General features: G+C 45.2%; 1 protein-coding gene across 2 annotated transcripts; it reads left to right on the forward strand.

Moving 5' to 3' along the window:
• Positions 1-9,612: 9,612 nt before the first annotated feature.
• On the forward strand, positions 9,613-21,428 carry CNRIP1 (cannabinoid receptor interacting protein 1). Of its 2 annotated transcripts, none has more exons than XM_084622333.1 (3): positions 9,613-10,261; positions 11,314-11,473; positions 19,921-21,428. In XM_084622333.1, exons 1-3 carry the CDS (start codon positions 10,083-10,085, stop codon positions 20,083-20,085), a joined length of 504 nt encoding a protein of 167 aa, XP_084478459.1. In that variant the 5' UTR covers positions 9,613-10,082; the 3' UTR covers positions 20,086-21,428. The 2 variants fall into 2 exon arrangements, with proteins under 2 accessions (XP_084478459.1, XP_084478460.1); XM_084622334.1 differs by having other exon boundaries at positions 9,632-10,261; positions 11,329-11,473.
• The last annotated feature ends 1,299 nt before the right edge of the window (positions 21,429-22,727 follow it).

Here is a 22,727-nt window from a genome sequence, read left to right on the forward strand (position 1 = left end):
GCCCTTCTTCTATATCAGAGGGTGAAATACATTGGGCAAGGACCCCCTCCCTACTGCTGTTTCCCTGGACTTCTTCCTAGCCAGTCTTTCTCAGGCTTCCTTCCCCATAACGTCTCTGGGTTTACCCTTCTTTCAGGGCTAGGATCCCATGGCTTATTCTTCCCTTGGGTTTCCTCCTACCCACCTCTCTGTTCCTAGAGAGTGAAGGTAGATTCCCTCCATGGAGCCCTCTTCTGCTCTCAACTTCCTGGCTTTATACTAACCTGACTGCTCCTGCCCAGCTGGACCACATGAGTCATGATCAGGTAAGTCTGGTGCTTGCTCGCTCACTCTCTCACACACAGACAGACAGAGGTGCTGCCAGGAATGTAAATGGGTCTCTCAGGCCCACATTAACCCCTACAGGGCCTGATGAGGTACATACCCCAACATGGGCTATTACATTTCTGCCCACCACTCTATATCCGAGCATTAGATTCTCTGCATTAATGCATCATACCCAAGAAAGCTACATGTAATCTCTGATTTTGCACCAACAGCGCTGCCAACATTAACTCTTTCACTGCAGCCCTCCTCTGCACCTGCCGCATTATAAGTACCATTGGCATGAAGATATACCTAGTCCATTCAGCAATACAGCTGGGGTGCGCTATTAGAGGCCTACAGCACTCAGGCAAATCAAACTACACTTGGGGGGAGTTACCATCAAACGCTGTTTCGCCAAATGACTGTGTAGACAGAAAAAATATCAATGCATTGTTTGTCTGGGTATTAAATAAAAGAAACAAATAATACTATAATGAAACAGCCACTTCACTGTCTAAAAGCAGAAGCAAAAGACCTCAAAGGAATGTACAGCACTAACCAGCACAGTGTCAGGGAATATCTCAACACAGCGGACAGCCTGCAGCATATCACAGAGGGCTATTTTTTGAAAGCATGGGATTTTGGCTTTGCCTTCACTGATTCAAATAAAAACAAAATGCCTTCCCAAATCTTTTTTTAAAAAAATAAAGATAAGAAAAATGGTTATTATTGGTGTTAGCCACGTCGCTGACTATCGCCTTGGGATTTCCAGTAGTTGGAGCTGCAGGGCAGACAGTGTATAAATACGGCTGTTTCGTTCTGGCCCCCTTGCATGATTGCTATTTTTTACTTCTTGCAGCTGTTTGACGCAGGACTGATGCATTGACCGGAAAAAGTACTGGGCCCTCCAGAAATACATAACTATATGTGTGATAATATTGAAATGCTCCTGGTGGGGAAGGCAAAGCTACGGGGGAGTCAGGTGTTTGGAGACTCCTGGCATTTTTGCTGCATCATGAGGTCAGGGAGGGGCCAAGCTTACAGGGCTGTGTTGGGAGTGTGGCAGGGCCCTCTAAATACAGAGATCTCAGGGTATTAAAAGACGCACAAGTGCTGTCAGGCTTGGCCTTCCTGCTTGCATTGGGCCAAACTCCCCACTCCATCAGGGTGCAGAGTGGGATCCCATTGGAGCTAATATGGACCACATTCATATGTCACTTGAGTATTTCCCTGTGAGTTTGCTGTGTGCTGATGCTGCATAGAATGGGTCTTCTTTGGTCCTGCCCAGCCACACCTCCCCCATAACTTGATGAGCACATCCACACAGCAGTCACCAGGAGGGGTTTTGTGGGTTCCAATGGGATACCATGAAGACTTCTCTCCCCTCTTACACACTTCTCAGCCACTTTTGGCTATTATTTGCATGTGTATTAGCCTAAAAGAGGCCTAAAGGGGTGGTATCCATGCATACTGTACCTCTTCTACTGGTGATAAGAACCATAGGATGCCTGTTTCTGCAGATATTTTGCATTGTTAAGAAATGTGGAGCAAGTTGTTAATTAATGGGTGAGGGCCAGATTGTTGTCATGGATTCTATTCTTTTCTTGTTTATAACAAGAACAGCCATAACATTTGACATTTGGGTAATTCTTGTGAGTGAATACTGGGATGGTAACATTAACGTCACAGAGAGCCTTGAGAAAGGCAAAATGAAACTCTGATCTACAGATGAAGAACAGTCAGTAAACTGAGCAGAACTGGACGTGTGGATTCTGTGACAGCTTTAATTCCATAAAGGATTGGGAGTTTTCCAAGATAAAATAGGGAGATTCGCAAGATAATAAGGCAACTTCTAAATTCAAATGGCTCTAACATCACTGGCACTTGTCATTTTATTTTCAAAATGGAAAAATAAATCTGTTGGCTCTCAAAAATGTCCATTATATGTTTTCTTAATACATTCCCATGACTTTTGCCATATTTCCCCATGACTTTTCCTAAAAGAACAGGATAAAACTCACAGCCCTAGCTACAGCTATAGAAGATGCTCATTCATACAGAAATAACATGAAAAACTGTCCTCAGGCTTAACTCATAGAGCTGACCTATCGTTTAGTAAGGAAACCAATTCCAATCAATGCTGTCAGTTTCACACAATTTACCACATCATGATATGGTCAGTTCTAGAGATAGTTATAATTGATTCCTGGTGGCAGCCATTATTAGATACCCCATTTTGTGGTCACACTCCTCCCAGCTCTCTAACGTAAGGTTACTGTCTTTTTTTTACCCCAATTACATTTAATCCCACAAGAGTGTAACTTGCTACAACCAAAACTTTCTGCAATCCTCAAAACGCATGAAATCCAAGCAGAGAGCTCTGAAAACAGAGAATTGTATTACAATGGGCAAATGAGATAGGAAAGAGTGTTCTAGATGGGTCTCTTTTCTGTAGAGCTATAAAATATTGGTGTGGGTATATAGCAAAAGATATTATTTTAACAACTGAGTTAGCACATCACTCTAATCCCTACCTGAAAAAAAGAGATGCATTTCATATAGTTAGAATGGCATTTCCAGAATTATTCGGTGTTGGCTAAACTTCTCCCATTGACATAAATAATTGGCTGGGATGATTTAACTGGGAATTGGTCCTGCTTCGAGCAGGGGGTTGGACTAGATAACCTTCTGGGGTCCCTTCCAACCCTGATATTCTATGATTCTATGATTCTATGAAATGGGGGTTTTACATTAACTTGAAAGGGGGTGGAGTTAGGCCAATGCTGAGCACTTTTGAAAATCCCACACTCTTAAAATGCTTTTTCCCAAGACCTTCCTTAATATCCATAGGAATATCTGTGCCCTCTTACCACATTATACTGAGGATAAACCACCCTTTCTCCCATTTTATCTTGCTCTATAGTCCTCTGTTTGACTGTCCATTGTGAGATGCCATTGTTTCACCGTGTAACAACTTCCCCATGTTGGAGCTCTTGCCGACTGCAGTGTTGCTAGTGAACTGAATGTGGCAATAAGCTCTGAGAGGTGTGAGTTGCCCCATTCATCTCTTCTCTATGGAAACTCAGAACACACACCTAGAACCGTACATGATATTCTGTGATGCAGAAGTGTATTATGTTGTGGTCACATGTGACTTGTTACGAATTACATCTGGTAGGACACACATACAACTGCTGTGAATTACACCTGGTAGGACACGCACACAAATGCTGCGAATTACACCTGATAGGACACGCACACAAATGCTGCGAATTACACCTGGTAGGACACGCACACAAATGCTGCGAATTATACCTGATAGGACACGCACACCAATGCTACGAATTACACCTGATAGGACACGCACACCAATGCTACGAATTACACCTGATAGGACACGCACAGTTCGAATCTAGGCTGAGGCACAGAAACAAAGTCCACAACTGCAGAGTTCCCAAAAGACACTAAGTTTATTACGCTCGAGCGTGGTGCCCCCCCTGCTAGCCAGAGGGGGACCCTGAATACAGATTATACAAAGGTTATATACTTTTTAGCAAAGCATGTTGCCTTCCTGCATCGGAAACCTTAGCCAATAAACAAACCCTTGTCTTATCTACCACCTATCCCTGCTTGGTGCATTCCTCGTGCTATACCAGTATGTTAATTACACAGCATGGTCCTAAAGCCATGCATCAGTAACTTTTATTATCAGAATGGGAGGCCTCACATCAAGGCCAAGAGACAGGGAGTTAGAGACTGACAAAAACCAGATACTGGGAGTCAAGGCAGGCTGGAGACAAGGAGGAGGATTTTCACAGGGATTCAGTATCTAAGGATCACTCCTCCTGGTGTATGATGTGCTGGCATTTAAACAATGGTGGGCCCCAAACCAAAATGGAGTCACATGTGCTAACTTTTCCTTAACAGACTGTAAGATCTTCATTGTATCTGTTCAGGTGTTCAGCAATACCCTTTCTTGTTGTACTCCAAGGACACTACAATGAAAACACTTTGCTAAACAAATTAGACATACAAAGGGACACCGTTTATTTGATCTTCTGTTTGCCTTACTGGTGCTACATTGCACTGGAATGTGAGCAGCTGATCCTTAAAAATAGAAAGAGAGGATATATTTTAGTGGTAAAATAGGTGAATTAGCTGAAAAATTCTCACTGCTGTTACTCATGAGCTATGCCATTAATGTTCTGTAGTGAGGTGGAGTGGCCTCGCTCCAAGGCTGACAGGGAGGAATCACTCTCCACCCCCTGGTGGGTGCAGCCAGGCTTTCCCCCCCTTCCCCCCTACGCTGGAAGCAGAGGGGCATAACAGGAAGTATAAGAGGCCGGGCCTCTAGCTCAGTTGGGCCAGAGCCAGGAAAGACATCAGATGCCTCTGCCTTGCTGCCAGCTCCTAGGCCAAGGACCAAGCAGTGCCAACCCCTGGAGGACAACCCTTAGGGAGGGGAGCTACTGAGACTGCTGCCAGATGAGTACCCCAAGTTGCTGCCAAGACTGCTGGCCGCCAAGTACCCTGAGGAGATCGAGGACCCATGAGCCACGGGACTCTATGAACACGTAGGGATAGGAAGTAGACCAGGGAAACCAGACATTAGTCTGGTTGTGTTGCTGAAACCACAGCCAGCGTGTTTTGGGAGGAGCCCTGCTAACCCAGTGGTGGAGCCACTCGCCACTGATAGGGCCCTAGGCTGGGAGCCGGTGGAGTAGGGTGACCCCAGGTCCCCTTACCTCCTGCTGCTGATCTCACTCCTGGGGTGGCAGCTATCCACCTTAGGCCAGATGGACTGTGTTTGCTGTCTGCCCCAGCCAGGGAGCTACACTATAGACTGCTACTGCTCTGCCTGCCTAGAGAGCTAGAGCCTGACTGTGTTTGCCACCTGCCCCAGCCAGGGACCTGGGCTAAAGACTACTAAGTACCCCTGCCTTGCCCCCAGGGGCCAGGGCCCTAGATTATTTACTGACACATACCACGCTAATCCCCTGTCAATTGGCTGTCAGCCACTAGGTAGCATAGTGAGGCGGAGTGGCCTCCCTCTGAGGCTGACAAGGAGGAACTACTTGAAACCACTACAGTACCCTCTGTTTGACAGACTGGACAATTATACGGATGCAAGAATATTCAGAGTCACAATAGTAAATGCTAACAAAACATTTGGAAGGGATGTAAAACCTTCTGCTTCAGGCAATCTCTAACTATTAGTGATTAGGATGAGACCTTCACAGAGGCAGATTATGCACATCTGCTAGTTTCAGGGTTTCTTGCAGCTTTCTCTGAAGCATCTGATACTGGCCACTATTGGAAGTAGGATATTGCACTAGAGAGTCTATTGGCCAGAGCTGGTATGACAATTCCCATGTGTCTTGTGTTAACAGAATTTTAAAGTATTTATTGATACACACATCTTCCCAAAAGAAATTGTGAGCTAAGTCCTAAAGCCACTGAAGTCAATGGGAATTCTGCCAATATCTTACAGCTTGAGACAAAGTAGTAACAAAACAGAGAGTAACGGAACCTTCAGCCCCTCAGGGCTCAGCAGGCACGCGCCTGCTCCCTGGGAAAGGCTTCTGCAGCACCGTTCTTCTGGAGCACTTAGGGTAGACCCTTCGCCCTGCCCTACCACAGCCCCTTGTGTGTTGTCTGGCTCCCTTTTAAGCTCCACCTCCAGCTGGAGCATGTTCTGCAGGTGGGGTTGGGCAGGGTCACCTGGGCCCAGAGTTGCTCCCTAATCCCTTCAGTTCCAGTGTGATGTTTTTATACCCCACCACACAAGCATGCATCTGGTCTTCAAGCATCTCTTCTTCCATCTGTCTCCATTCTGCTTTGAGCAAGGGGCCCGTCTGACTGATTGGCTTGGTGTGCTTGCTCTGATGGGTTACTGGAGTATGAGTCAGAAAGACTCTCTTGACCTTCAACTCCAGTTCAGTACAAGAGTCATTGGAAGCCCATCTACCTACAGCTCTTTAAAGATGTGAGCTAAGGCAAAGCACTGGAGGCTTTCCGTTATAATGGCTACTCAACGGTTGTGTCAGAAAGCTGAGGGTGAGGCCTCCCACACTACAGGCAGTCAAAGGTTCTCTCACAGTTCACCAAAGTCCAGTGGTGGCTTTTTTGACAGGTGAGGCCCAAACCACAAAACAGTTATTTCCACCCCACCCACTGTATAACTGAATAGCTATGACTAGCTTAGCCTTATTTATTGTGAAGCTGTGGCAAGTGAACCCAGGAACTGAAGCTCCCACCATCACCACTGCTAGCTGGGCTCGTGCAGGGAGCAGTGCACAAGCTGGGCCTGGGGCTTGGCAGCAGTTCCTTGCACACCCAGCCAACCCCATGGGGGAAGGGCTGGGGAGGTGCAGGGCATATGTAAGGATAAGGCCTTTGTCTGCAGCCAGATTGTAAGGCCTAAAGCCTAAGGCCTTCATCTGCAGCCAGATTAATAGAGCAGCCAAGCAGGAGCCATTAGCTGAGGAGCAGGAAGTCACATCCTCACATTCCATCTACATTACATTAAAACAATGTAATATCAGGCTGTTAAGAAGGTGACCCCATCCTAATAGCCCCCACTATCACTAGAGAAAGAAACTGATCTTAAGATGGCTAAAAAAACCTTAGTTTGATAGCATTCTGTCTGGCAAGAAATCACTTATCAATAGTTGTGGTTGTGAAATCCTCATTTTTTTATTGTTTTGTCATTATGGTCCCCACTTCGCTATTGTTTATCTGTATGGTCTCTGTCTGGTTCTTTAACTGTTTGTCTGCTGTATAATTAATTTTGCTAGGTGTAAGTTAATTGTGGAAGTGGGATATAATAGGTTAGAGAATTTTGTTACACTATGTTAGGATTGGCTAGTAAAATTTTAGCATAATAATTGGTTAAGGTATAGCTAAAAAGGACTCAAATTTCACTATATAAACTGGGGTCCAAAAGGAAGTTCTTTGGGAACCAACTCCAGGACACAGCCCCAAAGATCAGAGCTGCCAGACCTCAACACTCTGCCAATGACACCGCGCAGAAACTGGAGTCCCCCAGATGGACCTGACCCTGACTGGCCATCAAGAAAAGTTCATCTGTCTTATTGGGAGTGGGGAGCCCTGTATGTGTAGTGTGTGCAGTCTGGTTTTGGTGATTGTTACTCAATAGAGGTTATGTAGTATATTACTGTGTAAGGCTCTTTCACTAGTAAAAGGTCCAGCAGACCTGCAGAAGTAGTATACACCCAGAGCCCTATGTATTGGGAAAGGGTGTGGGTACTTAAATTGACCAGGTTAGTTACACCCTGAGCCCTACAAATTGGGTACGGGTGGCCCTGAGCCCTACGGATTGGGTAAGGGTAGGTGCTTTTCGCCTGGAGCCCTATGAATTGGGAAAAGGTGGGGGTGCCTAAATTAACCGGGTTACGCCTGGAGTCCTACAGACTGGGAAAAGGTGGGGTGCCCTAATGAGTGCAGGTAACACATAGGCCACATCCCCATGCCCCTTGCAAATCCCCTGTAGCCCAGGCTTAACTACTACAATCCTGCCATGTCCTCACCAAGCAGCGGTTACCACAGTCACGCTCTTGCCAAGTGACTCCTGGGTCTGGTAAATTGGTAACAATGCAGTTTCTTGAGGCATCATTGGCTACACCAAGAGCTGGGCCTCCTGCCGCACTACTACCTCCATCAGACATTCCCGTGTTGCATTTTGCTACTGGAGAGAGTGAGCTGTGACATTTAGATCATCCCTACACGTCTATGGATTATCCTTACACTTCTACAGATCTCTTAGGTCAATCAATGTGCATATGCAAAAACGTATTGTGTGGCTGCTGGGAGTTCATGGTTCTGCCTGGCTTGCCTGCTGATGAGTTCCCCCCACCCCAGTCCCCTGGAGGTCAGATGAAAGGAACCCACATCACACAGGAAATTGGTCTGGAAGTCTCAGTGGGGATGGGGATAGCAGCGGATGCTGGGGCTGGCTTTCTGCAGCCAGAGTCTACGTTGCTGAATGGGTGACCGAGTGCATTGTTCCCATCACATGTGATGCCAACTCCACATGCAGTCACATCTCTAAAAGGGGGCGGGCTCTGTCACCTGAAGTTACACCCGTTACCCAGCTGGAGAGGAAACTGAGCTATCCAAACACCAACACTGCAAATAAACCCTTCTTGTGTCTTGCTTGCAGTCCCGCTTTGGTTCCTTTCGAGTCTAAGCAGACAAAATAACAACTGTTTCATAGGCCCGACCTTGACGTCTTTGATCCGTTCTCACTCAGGGAGAGTTTTAGTGGAGGAAAGACTAGGAGGACTTCAGGACCCAGAGCCAGAGGGGTTAAAACATCTAAATCGCTGCATGGACACAATTTGTGTGAAATCAGCTGAGTCTTCCCAGGTGTAGACCTGCTGCCGGTAACTGTCCGCAGCAATGGTGCTGAAAGCAGGTCCCAGCTCCTCCTCCAGAGCCACTGCCCCACAGCTAGCACTGAAGTACAGCTAGACATTGCTTTGCTGGGTGCCGAGTAACAGTCTGGAAAGTAGAACCCACTTACTCTAGTTGTAGGCCTCATTTGGGATCCCCAAGATTATTGACTAGGCCAAGCACAAATCATGACGGAGTCTTTTTCTTTTTTTACTCTCGTACAGACGGTCCCCCCCAACACACACACACGTGTGTATAAACACCTCAAGCCACAAAGTACAGACGGTCCCCCCAACACACACACGTGTGTATAAACACCTCAAGCCACAAAGTAGCTTTATTATAGAATTCGAATTCTCTTTTCTGCCTGCAGATGGTTTAAGAGGGACTCTTTACCTAGTGATTGGACACAGCTAGATCCCCCAGCATCCAAGTGACTGAGAAATCTAACTATAAGGGGCTCAGCCGGGGCAGGAAGATCAGAAGCATTGCATTCATACTTTTGAATCTTTCCCCTCCTAATAAGATACTCATAGGTAGCCAATGCTCAGTTGACTGCCCCAGAGTAGGAATTAGCCAGGAAGTGCAGACCTAATACTCAGTTAATGATGTAGCAGTGGAAATCGTCAATTAAGCTAGCTCCCCGCAGTTGAAAAGGGCTCCAGGGGTTTTTGAAGGGTACAAAGACCTCATCCGAATTAATCCAGTCCCTTTAACACACACATCCCTTCTCTTTGTCGTGTGTCGCCTGGCATTGTTGTGTCCGGGCTAGATTGTTTCCCCAGGGCTAATCACCGCCCTCCGGGGAAGCTGGAGATACGTGGGTGCCGTTAATATGGGGTATGGATCACCCCTGGAGTCCTTTCCAGCACTCGGGAGAGCGAGCACCCGCAGACTCTGTGTGTGGACGGAACACAAAGAGCATCGCCTCCTCGCACGCTTCGCAGTGGGCCCGCTCTGCCTTGGGCGAATAACAAACCCTGCGCGGGGACGTTCCTGTTTCCGCTCCGGTTTCACTCTCCCTCTGGACCATTCCCGACCCCCTGCCGCACCGGCTGCCGCTTGCCGGGCGTGGGCGGCCGGGCCCCTCCCGCAGTAAAAGTGGATTACGGCGGGTGCAATCAGGGCCGGCTGAATTCCCTGGGAACGGGCTGAAATGTGACCAGCTGCAAATGGCCCCGTTGCGCCGCGCCGGGATCCGGCTGGGAGAAGGGAAAGGCGAGGGGGGGGGGCTCAGAGCAGATGCTTCCCCCACCCCCATTAGAAATATTCATCAGCTGCTTTTGGGAAGGGCTGGGCTGGCTCGGGTCTGACGCGGCCCCTCCTCTTCCTCCTCGTCCTCGCTCCAGCCCCGGGCAGCCATGGGCGAGATCCCCAAGCTGGTGAAAATCAGCGTCTCCCTGAAAATCCAGCCGAACGACGGGCCGGTCTATTTCAAGGTGGACGGGCAGCGGTTCGACCAGAACCGGACCATCAAGTTCCTGACGGGGGCCAAGTACACGGTGGAGGTGGTGCTGAAGCCCGGGGTCGTGCATGCCACGTAAGTGCCCCGCACTGCAGGGCTGTCGCTGCTCCCGGGCCCCCTCCCCTGCCCACTGGCTATTTTTAGAGGGCTAATATTTTTTCCTGGCGGGCTGACAGCGCAGGATTTCCATTGTCCCCCCCCCCCCCCACTTGACTTGGAGGGCACCTGTGTCTGGGTGGGGCTCTTCTCCCCCCGGCTGCTACCTCCGCATCCTCCCTTTGTCATTACAGAGGATCGCTGCAAACGCGGGGGGTGGGGGTGTCATTACAGAGGATCGCTGCAAACGCGGGGGGTGGGGGTGTCATTACAGTGGATCGCTGCAAACGCGGGGGGTGGGGGTGTCATTACAGTGGATCGCTGCAAACGCGGGGGGGGGGGTGCGTTTTCTTTCCGACGAGATACATCTTCCTTCTCTAGATAGGGAAGGAGAATTCCCGCCCCACCCCCACGGTGCGGCTTCCCCGAGATCAGCCCAATTAAGAAGCGTCCCAGGCTTGCACCGCTTCTCCCTCCTGGGTTTTTCCCCGTGTTTGATCTGGAAGGAGAAGCGGGTCTACCAGCTCTGCGATCCTTTGGCTCGCCCTTGCGGGAGGGGTGGAAAGGAAGAAGGGCTGTGTTAGCGTGCTGGGGGCTGCCTCTGGCTGGACAAGCACTGCTCTCCAGGAAAAGCGATCCTCACGCTGAAAAGCCCATTAAAATAGCTAATGCCCAGCTGCAATAAATGAAACCTTCACCTCTGAATTATACTCCATGTTTCTTCTCCGGGTTACTACTCAGCCTGCCAAATCAGGAACCATCAGCCAAAACGAGTCAGCAGCGCAATCTTGTTATTATTATTAAGAATGCCACAAAACAGGCCTCTGCGGAGAAGGCAGGGTACAAGCGTTTCTGTGCTTTCCTCTGTGCAAAAACCCATGAGTGACCCCACTCCTCCCATACTGTGTCCCTGCAGTGTCTGGGCACTCCACCTTCATGTCGATTTCATCAGCTTGGGTGATAAGGGCCAAGTGTCCAGGGTTTGTGTTAGTACTTGTTTTGGGGACAAGGGCTGTCTCAAACTGCTTCAGGCCTCTCTATTTCAGGACTATGGGTATAGGAGGAGTGAACATCCCCCTGGAAGAGAAATCAAGAGATCCCCAGGTCGTCTGTTACACAGGAATCTACGATACAGAAGGAGTGCCTCACACCAAAAGTGGGCAAAGACAGCCTTTACAGGTCAACATACAGGTACCATCCCTCTGAGCATGGCCAGCACATGCTGGACACTATGGTGCATACAGAGGCAAGGGAGATAATAAAGTCAAGAACTGAATGAGATCTGGGGAGGGTGAGATTCTGGCAGCTGGTAAACAGGAAAACATAGAAAGGATTCATTGCTCTAAATCTCAGTCATTGTTTATTTTAAAGTGGGGACTTTAAGATGTTGCATATAATATCCTTGCAAACTGTGAAAGAGGCCCTAATAGAACCACACTGAAGTCGCTATTACTTTAGCCACAGCAGCACCGGTGACATTCATAGACTATCAGGGTTGGAAGGGACCTCAGGAGGTCACCTTGTCCAACCCCCTGCTCAAAGCAGGACCAATCCCCAATTTTTGCCCCCATCCCTAAATGGCCCCTTCAAGGATTAAGCTCACAACCTTGGGTTTAGCAGGCCAATGCTCAAACCACTGACCTATCCCTCCCCCAAGGCTCACTGTGAAGTCCTGCAGAGGGATGATCTTACCTGACCCCCTGCATTGCTCAATTCGCTGAGCTGCTCCTGAGTTAGACAAAGTCCCCCTTGACTTAACAAAACATGTTTCAAATAGCATGCCACACCTTCCCTCTGTGTTCCGTGTGGACACTGGTATAACAACTACTCTCATTTGTTTTCTAAGTAATTCCCACATCCACCAAGAGGACCCAGCCCCTGCCCCTACCCAGGTCAATGGAGTTCTCGCCCTGCACTCAGGTTCTTAGGTGCCAGTGCTGAAAGCATTTACACACTGGCTTAACTTTATGGCATTTCTCCCTCTGCAGCCAATGGAACTACAAAAAAAACATATAAAATTAAGCATGCGCTTATGTGACTGCAGGGTGGGGACTGTATTTTGTATTCTGGGCCCGATCCTGCTGCCCTTACATTTTACATATCTAAGGGCTGTGGGACTGGACTCCTAGATGTAAGAAATTGAGTCAAAATAATGTATTCCTTGAGAGGCTTTATATTTCAGGTAATATCCTACTAGTATATAAAATACAGACTTCTAGAGTAAATATTTTGCTACTCCTATAAAGCAATGGTTACAGTTTGGCAAAGCTGTGAGCAATTAAACACAGGGTCTAATAATGGAAAGTGTTGGGCAACCTTTATAATAGGTGGTGTTACCAGCCCCACCAATATTATCCAGACGCAGGGACATAAAAAGACTAGGGGAAGGGATGCTATTATGCATGTTGTAATTGCTTCATGACCAGATTCCATTATGGCACATATGAAGTTAAACAATGCTTACACTTCTAAAGACCATATAAGAAGAGTTTGTTGTGATCACATACTAAAATTTTATAGTCCCAGTAGAACAAATGAAAAATCACCATTAACAGTTATAATGGCAGGATATGGAATGTGGTAGACACTTCCATTTCAGGCTTCGTCTCTCACGTTTTTTGGCTCAGACTGAAATTGGGGGCAGGGGATGAGGAGATGTCATTTAAAGATTTTGGGACACATTGAGGTCTGACCAGCCTAAGGGCTAAATATTCTCATTCACACATTTATGGGGACCTGACAATGCTCAGTAACTTCCTTCCCGAGCTAGGCACCATTCCCAAAAGGGCCTTTCACCTAGCCAACAATTTCCAGATGAAGAATTTGGGGCAGGAGACCATATACATGGCTTTGGAATCGTCTGACTAGACCACTTCTGAATCTTTCAAAGCACTCCGTTCTCTGGCTACAAAGTGTTTGTGTGCTGTGAGCAGCAAAGCAGAATTCAACAAATAGGTCTCCAACAACACTGCTTCCTAGCTGTAATATTTTATTTTGCATAGGAAAAAATCCCACTGAGGCATCCTGACACTTCTGTTCTACACTGCATTTGGGGGAAAGCAGCACGCTTCAAAGTTGATAGACTATTAAGCTATTACCAAGCTAAAACTATTACAAATCAGAAGCCAAACTTCATTCCTTAAGGATATCAAGTTACGACTACCATTAATATGAGTATGGGAGTGAGCATGCTAATGATTTTGTTAAGCCTCTTCGCACACCCAGTTTGAACTAGATGTTTCCTGAAGCCTGAGCTAACTCAGAATCAACGGAGTGCTTGTGCAGTAAATAAAAATCCATACACTTTTCCTCCTAAAGAACCTGAGTGCTTATTAAACCTTTCACGTGACCTTTTTTGAGTTCACCTTGGTTTTAAAGGAAAATTGCAAAGGAATGTAAGCTTTCCAACTACTTGCTCAGGTGGATGCAACCACCTAAGAGTTAATTAAATGTGAAATAATTAAGATGGGAGCAGGTATATTGTCAGTTTAAAGTAGGAAGATCAGAGAAGCTGTAGATTTCCACAGTTCTCTTTAGAAAAAGTTCCATATGGTTTCTAGATGTTTGGGTGGTGGAGTCTTCTCAGTGTTCACTGTCTACCTCTATAAAGATGGGGGGCCAGCTCCTTAGCAGAAATAAATTGCCATAGCTCCATGGACACCAGTTGAGGACCTGGCCCAGGGTGTTAAATTTCTGCTCTTCTCTGTACTTCTAGCTGCAGCTCTGCTCTTGCTATCCTGACGTGTTCTCAGGCTACATTTCCTGTTGCACTTTTCATTACTATGGCAAACCCTATCCGCAGGGGTTCCCCTCCCATCAATTCATGTCAGGAATGATTGAAATGTTTTCAAGGTGGTTTTAAATATTGATTTGTGATTCTGTTTAGAGGAATTTATATTTATATATAGACATGCTCATTTGACATATGGAGTCATCTAAAGAGTAAAATCTTTCCATTTGTGGTATATAGGTACCCACTCAAGGAAATCACTTATCAGAGCTCTGTACTAAATTAACTAGATTTCTATTTAAATTTTTAAGACTTCAGGTACTTTTTTTTATTTACTAGTGCGAGATACTAAAAAGATTGAGTAATTTAAGAATCGTGCCACCACTCTAAATACAACACGTGTAACTTAACATCGGAGATCTATATCCTAAGTTGAGGTACCTCCTTATAATGAGAGGTAATAGCAGATACACTTTTTTTTCCTGGGTAATTTCATTAGCCCTTAAGTGCTTTTGTACCATTTTCATCACGGCAGCATATAACAGCCTGTTTAATATGAGAATTTACCCATGAAAAGAAAACGCCCAGCATAATTTCTGAATTCTGAGAATGTATTTTCTTTTCAAAGGTATAAGATTAAGATGCAAGATTATTTTCTGTACAAGGTACAAAGGCAGTGTCCTCCAAATTCTATCACTAGGTTTAGCAGTCATGTTCTGCTCTGTCCCCTGAGAATGTACAGAAAATGATGCTTTGAAAGCATCAATCTTCACCAGATAAAGTATCTCCATTCTACCAGCCATGAAGTTTTTACTCCTACAGCACAACGCGTCTGAAAATCCAGTAGTTTATTTTTCCTTTGGACGTATTTTAAAAATAAACCCATAGGAGGCCCAGGCTTCTGAAGGCTGATTTTTGGTATTGAACTGAAGCAATAACAATATTTGTCCAAACAGCAGATTTAGAATCACATCCTGGGATACTGTGAAGTCAACAGGGCTTGAAATTGGTAAGCAGCCATTCAACACCTCTCAGGATTTAGTCTTAAGAGCTCAGTCTTTCAAATATGGGTACTTAAATCTGTATCTAGGCTTCTAAGGCCTAGTCTACACTGGGGGGGGGGGGGGGGATCGATCTAAGATACGTCGACTTCAGCTACGCTGTTCTCGTAGCTGAAGTTGCATATCTTAGATCGACTTAGAATCACTCACTCCGCGTCCTCGCAGCGCGGGATCGACGGCTGCCACTCCCCCGTTGACTCAGCTTCTGCCTCTCACCGTGGTGGAGTTCTGGAGTCGACAGCAGAGCGATCAGGGATTGATTTATTGCGTCTACACTAGATGCGATAAATTGATCCCCGATAGATCGATCACTACCCGCCAATCGGCGGGTAGTGTAGATGTAGCCTAAGTATTCAATACAGGTATCTAAACATGGAATTAGGAGTTTAAATCAGCATTTAGTTGCTTAAAGGTATGTAGATCTTTAAGAGATTTAGGCACTTAACTTTAGACAGTCCAATCTGAAAACTAGTTTGTGTCCCTTTGCCTGCTTAAGCAGTATATAGAGCCCAATTTAAATGTCTAGGTTTTAGAAATTGGCCTCCTTGTATATAGCTTTAATTTCTTTCCCACCCTCCAACCCCCACCCTTTTCTATCCCTGTGTAACTAGTTATCCTCCTCTTCCAATTCTACAGCAGACAAGTCATGTTCTGATGCACACTAGCAAAGGAAGATACCTTGTAAAGGATTATTCCTAGAGTTCTTACTCCAAACTAAACTTTCATTGAAAGCAGTCAGTTTTGCCTGAATAAAGAGCGCAGTACTGAGCCTCAAGTCACAAACTAGTCTTAAAATAGCATTTGAATGGGTAAAAGCCAGAAAATTCCTAATAGTTTATCTGCCAAGATAACCGTTTTCAGACCAGGTAACAAGAAGTTATTTCTTGAGCACAATATACCAAATTTCAGTTAAGTGACTTCTTAAACTCTTGTTGTTAATTGTTGGTAGCTGGCATAGAATCATAGAATCATAGAATCATAGGGTTAGAAAGGACCACAAAGATCATCTAGTCTAACCCTCTCCCAAGATGCAGGATTTGTTATGTCTAAAACATCCAAGACAGATGGCTATTCTGCCTCTTTTTGAAAACCTCCAGTGAAGGAGCTTCCAAAATTTCCCTAGGCAGTCTGTTCCATTGTCCTACTGTTTGGAGGTTTTTCCTGAGATTTAATCTAAATCTGCAGTGCTGTAATTTGAACCCATTGCCTCGTGTCCTGCCATCTGTGGCAAGAGAGAACAACTTTTCTCCATCTTTTTAATGGCAGCCTTTCAAGTATTTAAAGACCACTATCCTATCCCCCCCTTAATCTCCTCTTTTCTAAATGAAACATACCCAGTTCCTTCAGCCTTTGCTTATATGGCTTGCATTCCATTCTTTTCATCATCTTTGTTGCTTGCTTCTGCATCCTTTCCAGTTTCTCTACATCGTTTCTATACAGTGGTGACCAAAATTGGACACCGTACTCCACATGAGGCCTCATCAGCGCAGAGTAGAGTAGTACTATCACCTCCCATGACTTGCATGCTATGCCTCTGTTAATGCAACCCAAATTGCATTTGCTTTAATAGAATACGGTTTAGTTAGGCCTTTGTATCAGCAATCTTATTTCTGCATCTTCAGGATCCTAGGAAGGCATTTATTTATGTAGGTGTTGTTCTGGTACTTGAACACTCAAATTATGCCTAGTACCTAGAAACCTGTGAGCTATTTTACCATGCAGCTATATTTTTAGCACGGTGTCCATTAGGAAGCTCTCATTGGCAGAGCAATGAGGAAGTGAACTGGAAGCCAGAGAACTAAGGGAATGATTTTGAGGTCTTCACCCGCCATTGGACAATGACAGCAACCCTGGGGAGTTGTTGGCCCCAGTGCCCCAGAAGCCCCCTCCTTGTTACATTGAGGAGCCAAGGTTTTGTTCTGTAGGGCGCTCTACTTATGCCCTCCTCATGGGAAGGGTCTATGGGACGTCATTTGTTAACACACACCTGGGAGGGGCTGAGGATGCTCATGCTGGAGGCCTAGCACTCTGTGTGCTCAGGCAGCAATGGTTCTAATAGGAGGTGGTAATGGTAGCAAGTGGCTTCAAGAGAGCATCTGGTATCCTCTCCTGGATGCCCAGGGATAGAGCTCTGTTCCTTCACCATTGCATTCCAAGACGCATGGGACTGGCCTGTATGGAAGGGCAAGTCCTCAAATCCGCCAGAAGGTGACTGGGGGTTTCAGAGTGCAGAGACCAGAGTCTAGACGGTGCTCGGACACCAAGGAGAAAGGCGCTACATAATGCAATATAGATAGGGGGCTGGTCAGCTTACAACAACCCCCCCGTAACAAATAGCCATTAAAAAAACCTCATTGTGCCCAACTTCAGAGGGATTGAGGGAATAACTAACTACTGAGCCCCAAAGCACATAAATGGGTGATTGCATAAAGAACTATGGCACATACTTGCAAGAGAGGGAAAGGCCCTTCTGATTCTAAGTTCCCTTTAGCTACCATTACTAACCATGCAGTCCTGGAGAGTCCCTGGGTGGTGGAACTGGTGTTGTTCTGCTGCAGGGTGACGGGACTTTAGGGTAACCACGTAGAGATTGTTCAGCCACCTAGATGGGGCTGCCTGTGCTCAGGGATTCTCTGCTTCCCCGAATACACATACAAACTCCTTTAGTGCACTGCACAAGGCCCTCCATCAGAGTACATATCCTCTCAGATGAGGATGGCTGACACTTCCCTCCACTAGCAATGCCATTCCTGGGTTGGTAAGTGGGATTCCTTGAGCAGGAGGAGGCAGGCCTTTTCCCCAGGGCTAAGCACGGTGCTTACACAGCACTCTCCGCCTCTACTGCTTTGGGTTACAAGTGGCTCCCAGGCTGGGTAGCTAAAACCATGTCCGTTCCTTGAGAATGAATGCAGCCACTGGGGAGAGTGTGGGAGAGCTGCTACGGTAACTTTAGATTCTCAGTAACTTTTTTCTGTGACTTCCTGTAATGGTGCAGATATTAAGGCGACACCCACAACTGGAGTCCAATTGTCAAAAGAACTCAGGACCCAGTAGCTGCCATTATGGTCATGACTAAATTCTAATTATCAAGGGGCATTGCTGGGGGCTGAGTTCTTTTGAAAAGGTGTCCATTCTGCAGCAACAAGGTGAGCGTGGTAATGCATGTGTCCCTTAGGTTAGGCAGTGGCAGTTTACTAACTGCACAGCAGGCAGAAGCAAAATAACCACCCAACTGGGAAATAAGCTATAATCGGTCAGGTGTAGACGCTGAAGTTTCTGCTTCTTCTGGCTGGCTGAAAGAGTCATTCTGAAAAGGGATTTACATGATGACTTTCCAGTGGTGAATACAATATGTGGATGATCAAAGGTCAGCTCCTGAATGTATGATTGTAATGAAACAGACACATGGAGAAGAGTCATTATTAAAATGAGCAATAGGAATATTTTAAAAGGAACACTAAAAACATAGTAATACTTATTCCATTGCAGTAATACTGACTTCAGAGGTTAGTCTACTAGAACATACACCAATATACTGTGCTGTTGAGCCTAGAGCTGGCATGTATAAACCCTCATACCCACGTTTCAAAGACACCATCCAAGGTCATTTGTGCTGGTGCAAATCTGCAGGACCTCAGTTGAAGTCAGTGGAGTAATTCCCACATTTACACAGGTGCAATTAAAATGATAATCTATCCTTATTCCTCTCATGCAAGTGTATTTTGCTATTATACTGGTGTCTTGCAATCGGTTAGGGAGGGGGATGGGGGGAACATGAGATATTTCATACTGTTGGAATTCCAAGTTATTATTACTGTAGCCCCATTCATTTCTAAATAACATGTTAAAAGTAGTGTTAGTTCATAGACAAACGCCAAGTCCAATACAACTTGAAATCTTAATTCCCTCTCATTGTAATGCAACTTAACCAATCACTCATACTTTGCTATCTCCTAAGCAACCACTAGAATATACTTTGCTATCTCCTAGCTTCTGTCATTTGTCCCTAAATTATGATTCAGTAGCACATTACAATGAGCAGTGATTATAGAAAAATGTAAGTGGGAGCCTCTCTCACGCTTGTTTGGTATAAAAATGTGGAATAGAAGACAAGGGAAGTCTACAAATAGCACAGTAACCGCTTGCATAGTAATAACGTGCATTAATCTACAGATTGAATGGCACTGCAAATGAAAAAATATAATATATATATATATATATATATATATATATATATATATACATATATACTCGAGACTGCAGGCAAAGCAAAAAGGAGGAAGTTCATTACCATTAATTCTGTGTACAGATCAAAGTACAAAGGGAACCCACTAACCTCAGATCTCATGGCAAGCACAGTATATTGCACAACGCTGGAAAACCATGTCTCAGAGGTTGAAGATCTATATTTCACGCAATAGGGATATGGCATAATCACCTGCTTTCATCACCTCACCCAGTGTTGCAGGATCCTTGTTTAAAGCATTATGAGCCTGATTCTCCACTGCCTTGCCCCCAGCAGTCACTTGCACCTATAGAAAGTGGGTATAAAATGGTACCTGGTCAGAATGGTATCATTTTCACTCACCTTGCACAGGTATAAATGAGTGGCAGAGGGACATGGCAGGGGAGAATCAGGCCCTGTATGTGCTACTAATTATGCTTAGGCACTAAAGATTGCATGAAGGATACTATGGCAACCTTGAAAGATCTTTGATGTTGCTACTTTGGGAATAACCCTTACATCAGTGTGTCACATGTGCAGTGTAGTTGGAGGGCACGTTGCATTGAGGAGGAGGGAAAAATCTGAGCTGCTTACTAACAACTTTGTTCCCTGTCCTTCGCAGTTTAGTGACATCGGCACTTTTGAGACAGTCTGGCAAGTCAAATTCTATGACTACCACAAACGAAATCATTGCCAATGGGGAAACGCCTTTGGTAGCATCGAGTATGAATGCAAACCCAATGAGACACGCAGTCTTATGTGGATCAACAAAGAGATGTTCCACTGAAGATGAGCAAAGTGGACACTGCTGGACAATCTTTTTTTTAAAAAAATCTACCTTTAAACCAGCACAAAGCCTTAACAAAGGCATACTATACAGTTGTTTTGTCCCACGTGGTAGAAATAACATGCTAAATTATACATACAGTGGGTGCCATTAAACCTTGACACTTGCTGCTCACAGTACTTAAACTTACAATGGCATCTGCAGTATTCTTCATCCTTGCGGTAGGGAATTTCTGCAGGCACCTTGATAAAGTAAACACTGTGATGCCAACAAGATGTGGATAATACCCATTAACCAGTATCACAGGATGTAATACCCTTAATGAAATACCTTGCATTAGTAAGATTCAGATCCAACTTCATATTAGTGATGATTTATCTGTATTTATATTTGTGTTGTCCCTAAAACATGCTCCATTGTGCAGTTTGTCTACGTCTTGTCATGGTAGACAGCAGAGGTGCAAGTTCTGGATGTTTGGACATTGGCTACTGACTGTTGAAGTTGTGTTTTCATATGGGGAGACTCAGACACACTGAGTCTCCCTCTTCTGTTAATGTCGTAAAATATGCTGTGACTGGCTTTCTTCTTTTGTGAAATCTGGTAAAATGTCACTGGTTTTCTGTGTTCCCCAGCTTCTGAAGTGATTTTTTATAAACCAAGAGATACCATGAAAACCATTAGCATAACAAAACATACTGAAAAGCAATAAATCTGTGGTCATAAAGGCATAATTGCACATCTATTGATGTTGCTGATACATATCTTTAGAGCATGTACACTGCTCTAACAAATTATAATGGTCACACCTAATGTTCTTTGAGTTCATCGAGATTATCAGTTCCAGTGGTAGTCTCAATTTTTTAAGACTAGGAATATTGCTCAAACCAGTAGAATCTTTCAAAAGAAATACATTTTTGAGGTGTGATCACTGTACTGTACTAAAACCTCCAGACTTTCATATCAGCCAGAAATATTCATCTCTGAAGAAGGGCCCAGATCCTGCAAATGCTCACACATGTGACAGCAAAAGAACAGTCAAGTTATAAGTAAAGTGCATCAGTGCACACTTGTGCATGAGTGTTGCAGGATCATGACTTAAGGTGCTAAACATATAATTTCCAATGTTTACAGCTGAGAGGCAAAGGGGAATGTAGATTCAGATCTCTTCTTTCAATAAATAAAGCAGGTAAATTACTATACTGTCCCACCTTCAATCTCTGCTGGGTTAAGTTCTCTTACTGGTATGTTAGTTGTTCCTGTAACCCTTTGTGAATAATTTTTAAATCATGTCTGTAAATTGTAATCACAACTTTTGACCTTTTTAATAAAGGACTTGGAAACAATCTGTATTTTTCTGAGCATGCGCCATCTAATTGGCTTCTCTTACTTTTGACTTTAAAGTTGAGTACAGGAAGATGAAGGCCGAGATTTTCAAAAGTGACTAGTGATTTTAGGCACCCAACTTGAAACATCTTTGTAAAGGGCCTGATATAGAGGGTTGGTTTTAACACTTTCTGAAAATCAGGCCCCTTTAAAGTGTCTCAAGTTGGGTGCCAAAAATCACTAGTCACTATGGAGAAATTCTGACCACACATGCTAGAACCTAGACAGCTAGGATTGTTTTAGTAGTATGCACAGATACAGATTACATATGAAGTTCATAAACAGAAGGCAGAATTTGTCCCTGCCACATTGTGACATTACCCAAGGTACAATCTGGCCTGATGAACAGCTTTGTCCCCTCAACCCACAGCTCTGAGGCCTACTAACTGACCTATTCATCTCAATGGCTTAACTATGAAACTTACATTTTAGATGGCAATATCCCTGTCAGCATTTAAAAAAAAAAAAAGTCTCCAGCTAACATGCCCCACATAATCTTTAACTTTCATGTGGCAAAAGCCTTAACTGTCTCCTCCCCATGCTGCTAAAACCTCCATCTTAACCCTACCTCACCCCAAACTATTTATATGGTGCAATTCTGTCAGTACAACAATCTACAATGTACTGAAAGTTGGAAGTGTGAAAGCAGCATGAAATAAATGTAATATACAAATTAATAGAGAAGCGATTGTACTGGAAGAATTAAAATACATGCAATAAACCCCTCCAATTTAAAAAGCTGACATGGAATGTTCAACCTACCACCCCTAGTGGCAGAGAATCCAGGGACTGGTCAGAAACTTTAGCTCCAGGTTGCCATGGAGTACATTGCCCTTAGATAACTGAAAGTGCTCCCAGGACAGAATCCTGGGTGCATGGCAGCAAAGTAGCCCTTTACCATCATATACTCTGGCTCAACACAGCCTTGACTAATCATGGGCATACTCAGCTACTGTACAATGCACCAAGGGGTCAGGGAAAGGGCTCCACTCACACTCGGCCAATGGGTGATATGAGCTGCATTAAGCGGTGGGGAGCTCATGCAAATAAACCTCCCGGTCCCTTCATCAGCCCTCTGTGGTACTCATGTTCTCCACATCTGCTTCTGGGGCACTGAAGGCTACTGAGGCCCTTGGACTGCAGTACCTCCCACAAACCTTCTCTGGGCAGGCAGGGGTGAATGGGTTGGCTCTGACTGGGAGGGTGCAGATAAGTTTCACTGTATTCTGTCTCCCTCACTGCTGCTTGCCATTTAAATG

This window comes from Lepidochelys olivacea (genome assembly GCF_965140295.1).
Source record: "Lepidochelys olivacea isolate rLepOli2 genome assembly, chromosome: 3".
Taxonomy (NCBI): domain Eukaryota; kingdom Metazoa; phylum Chordata; order Testudines; family Cheloniidae; genus Lepidochelys; species Lepidochelys olivacea.

What these genes read in the sequence shown, in the direction of transcription:
- CNRIP1 (XM_084622333.1), top strand. Translation starts at nt 10,083, where the DNA reads ATGGGCGAGATCCCCAAGCTGGTGAAAATCAGCGTCTCCCTGAAAATC. An exon ending in CCCGGGGTCGTGCATGCCAC is followed by an intron (nt 10,262 to 11,313) that starts GTAAGTGCCCCG and finishes AAACTGCTTCAG; the next exon opens with GCCTCTCTATTTCAGGACTA. An exon ending in CTTTACAGGTCAACATACAG is followed by an intron (nt 11,474 to 19,920) that starts GTACCATCCCTC and finishes TGTCCTTCGCAG; the next exon opens with TTTAGTGACATCGGCACTTT.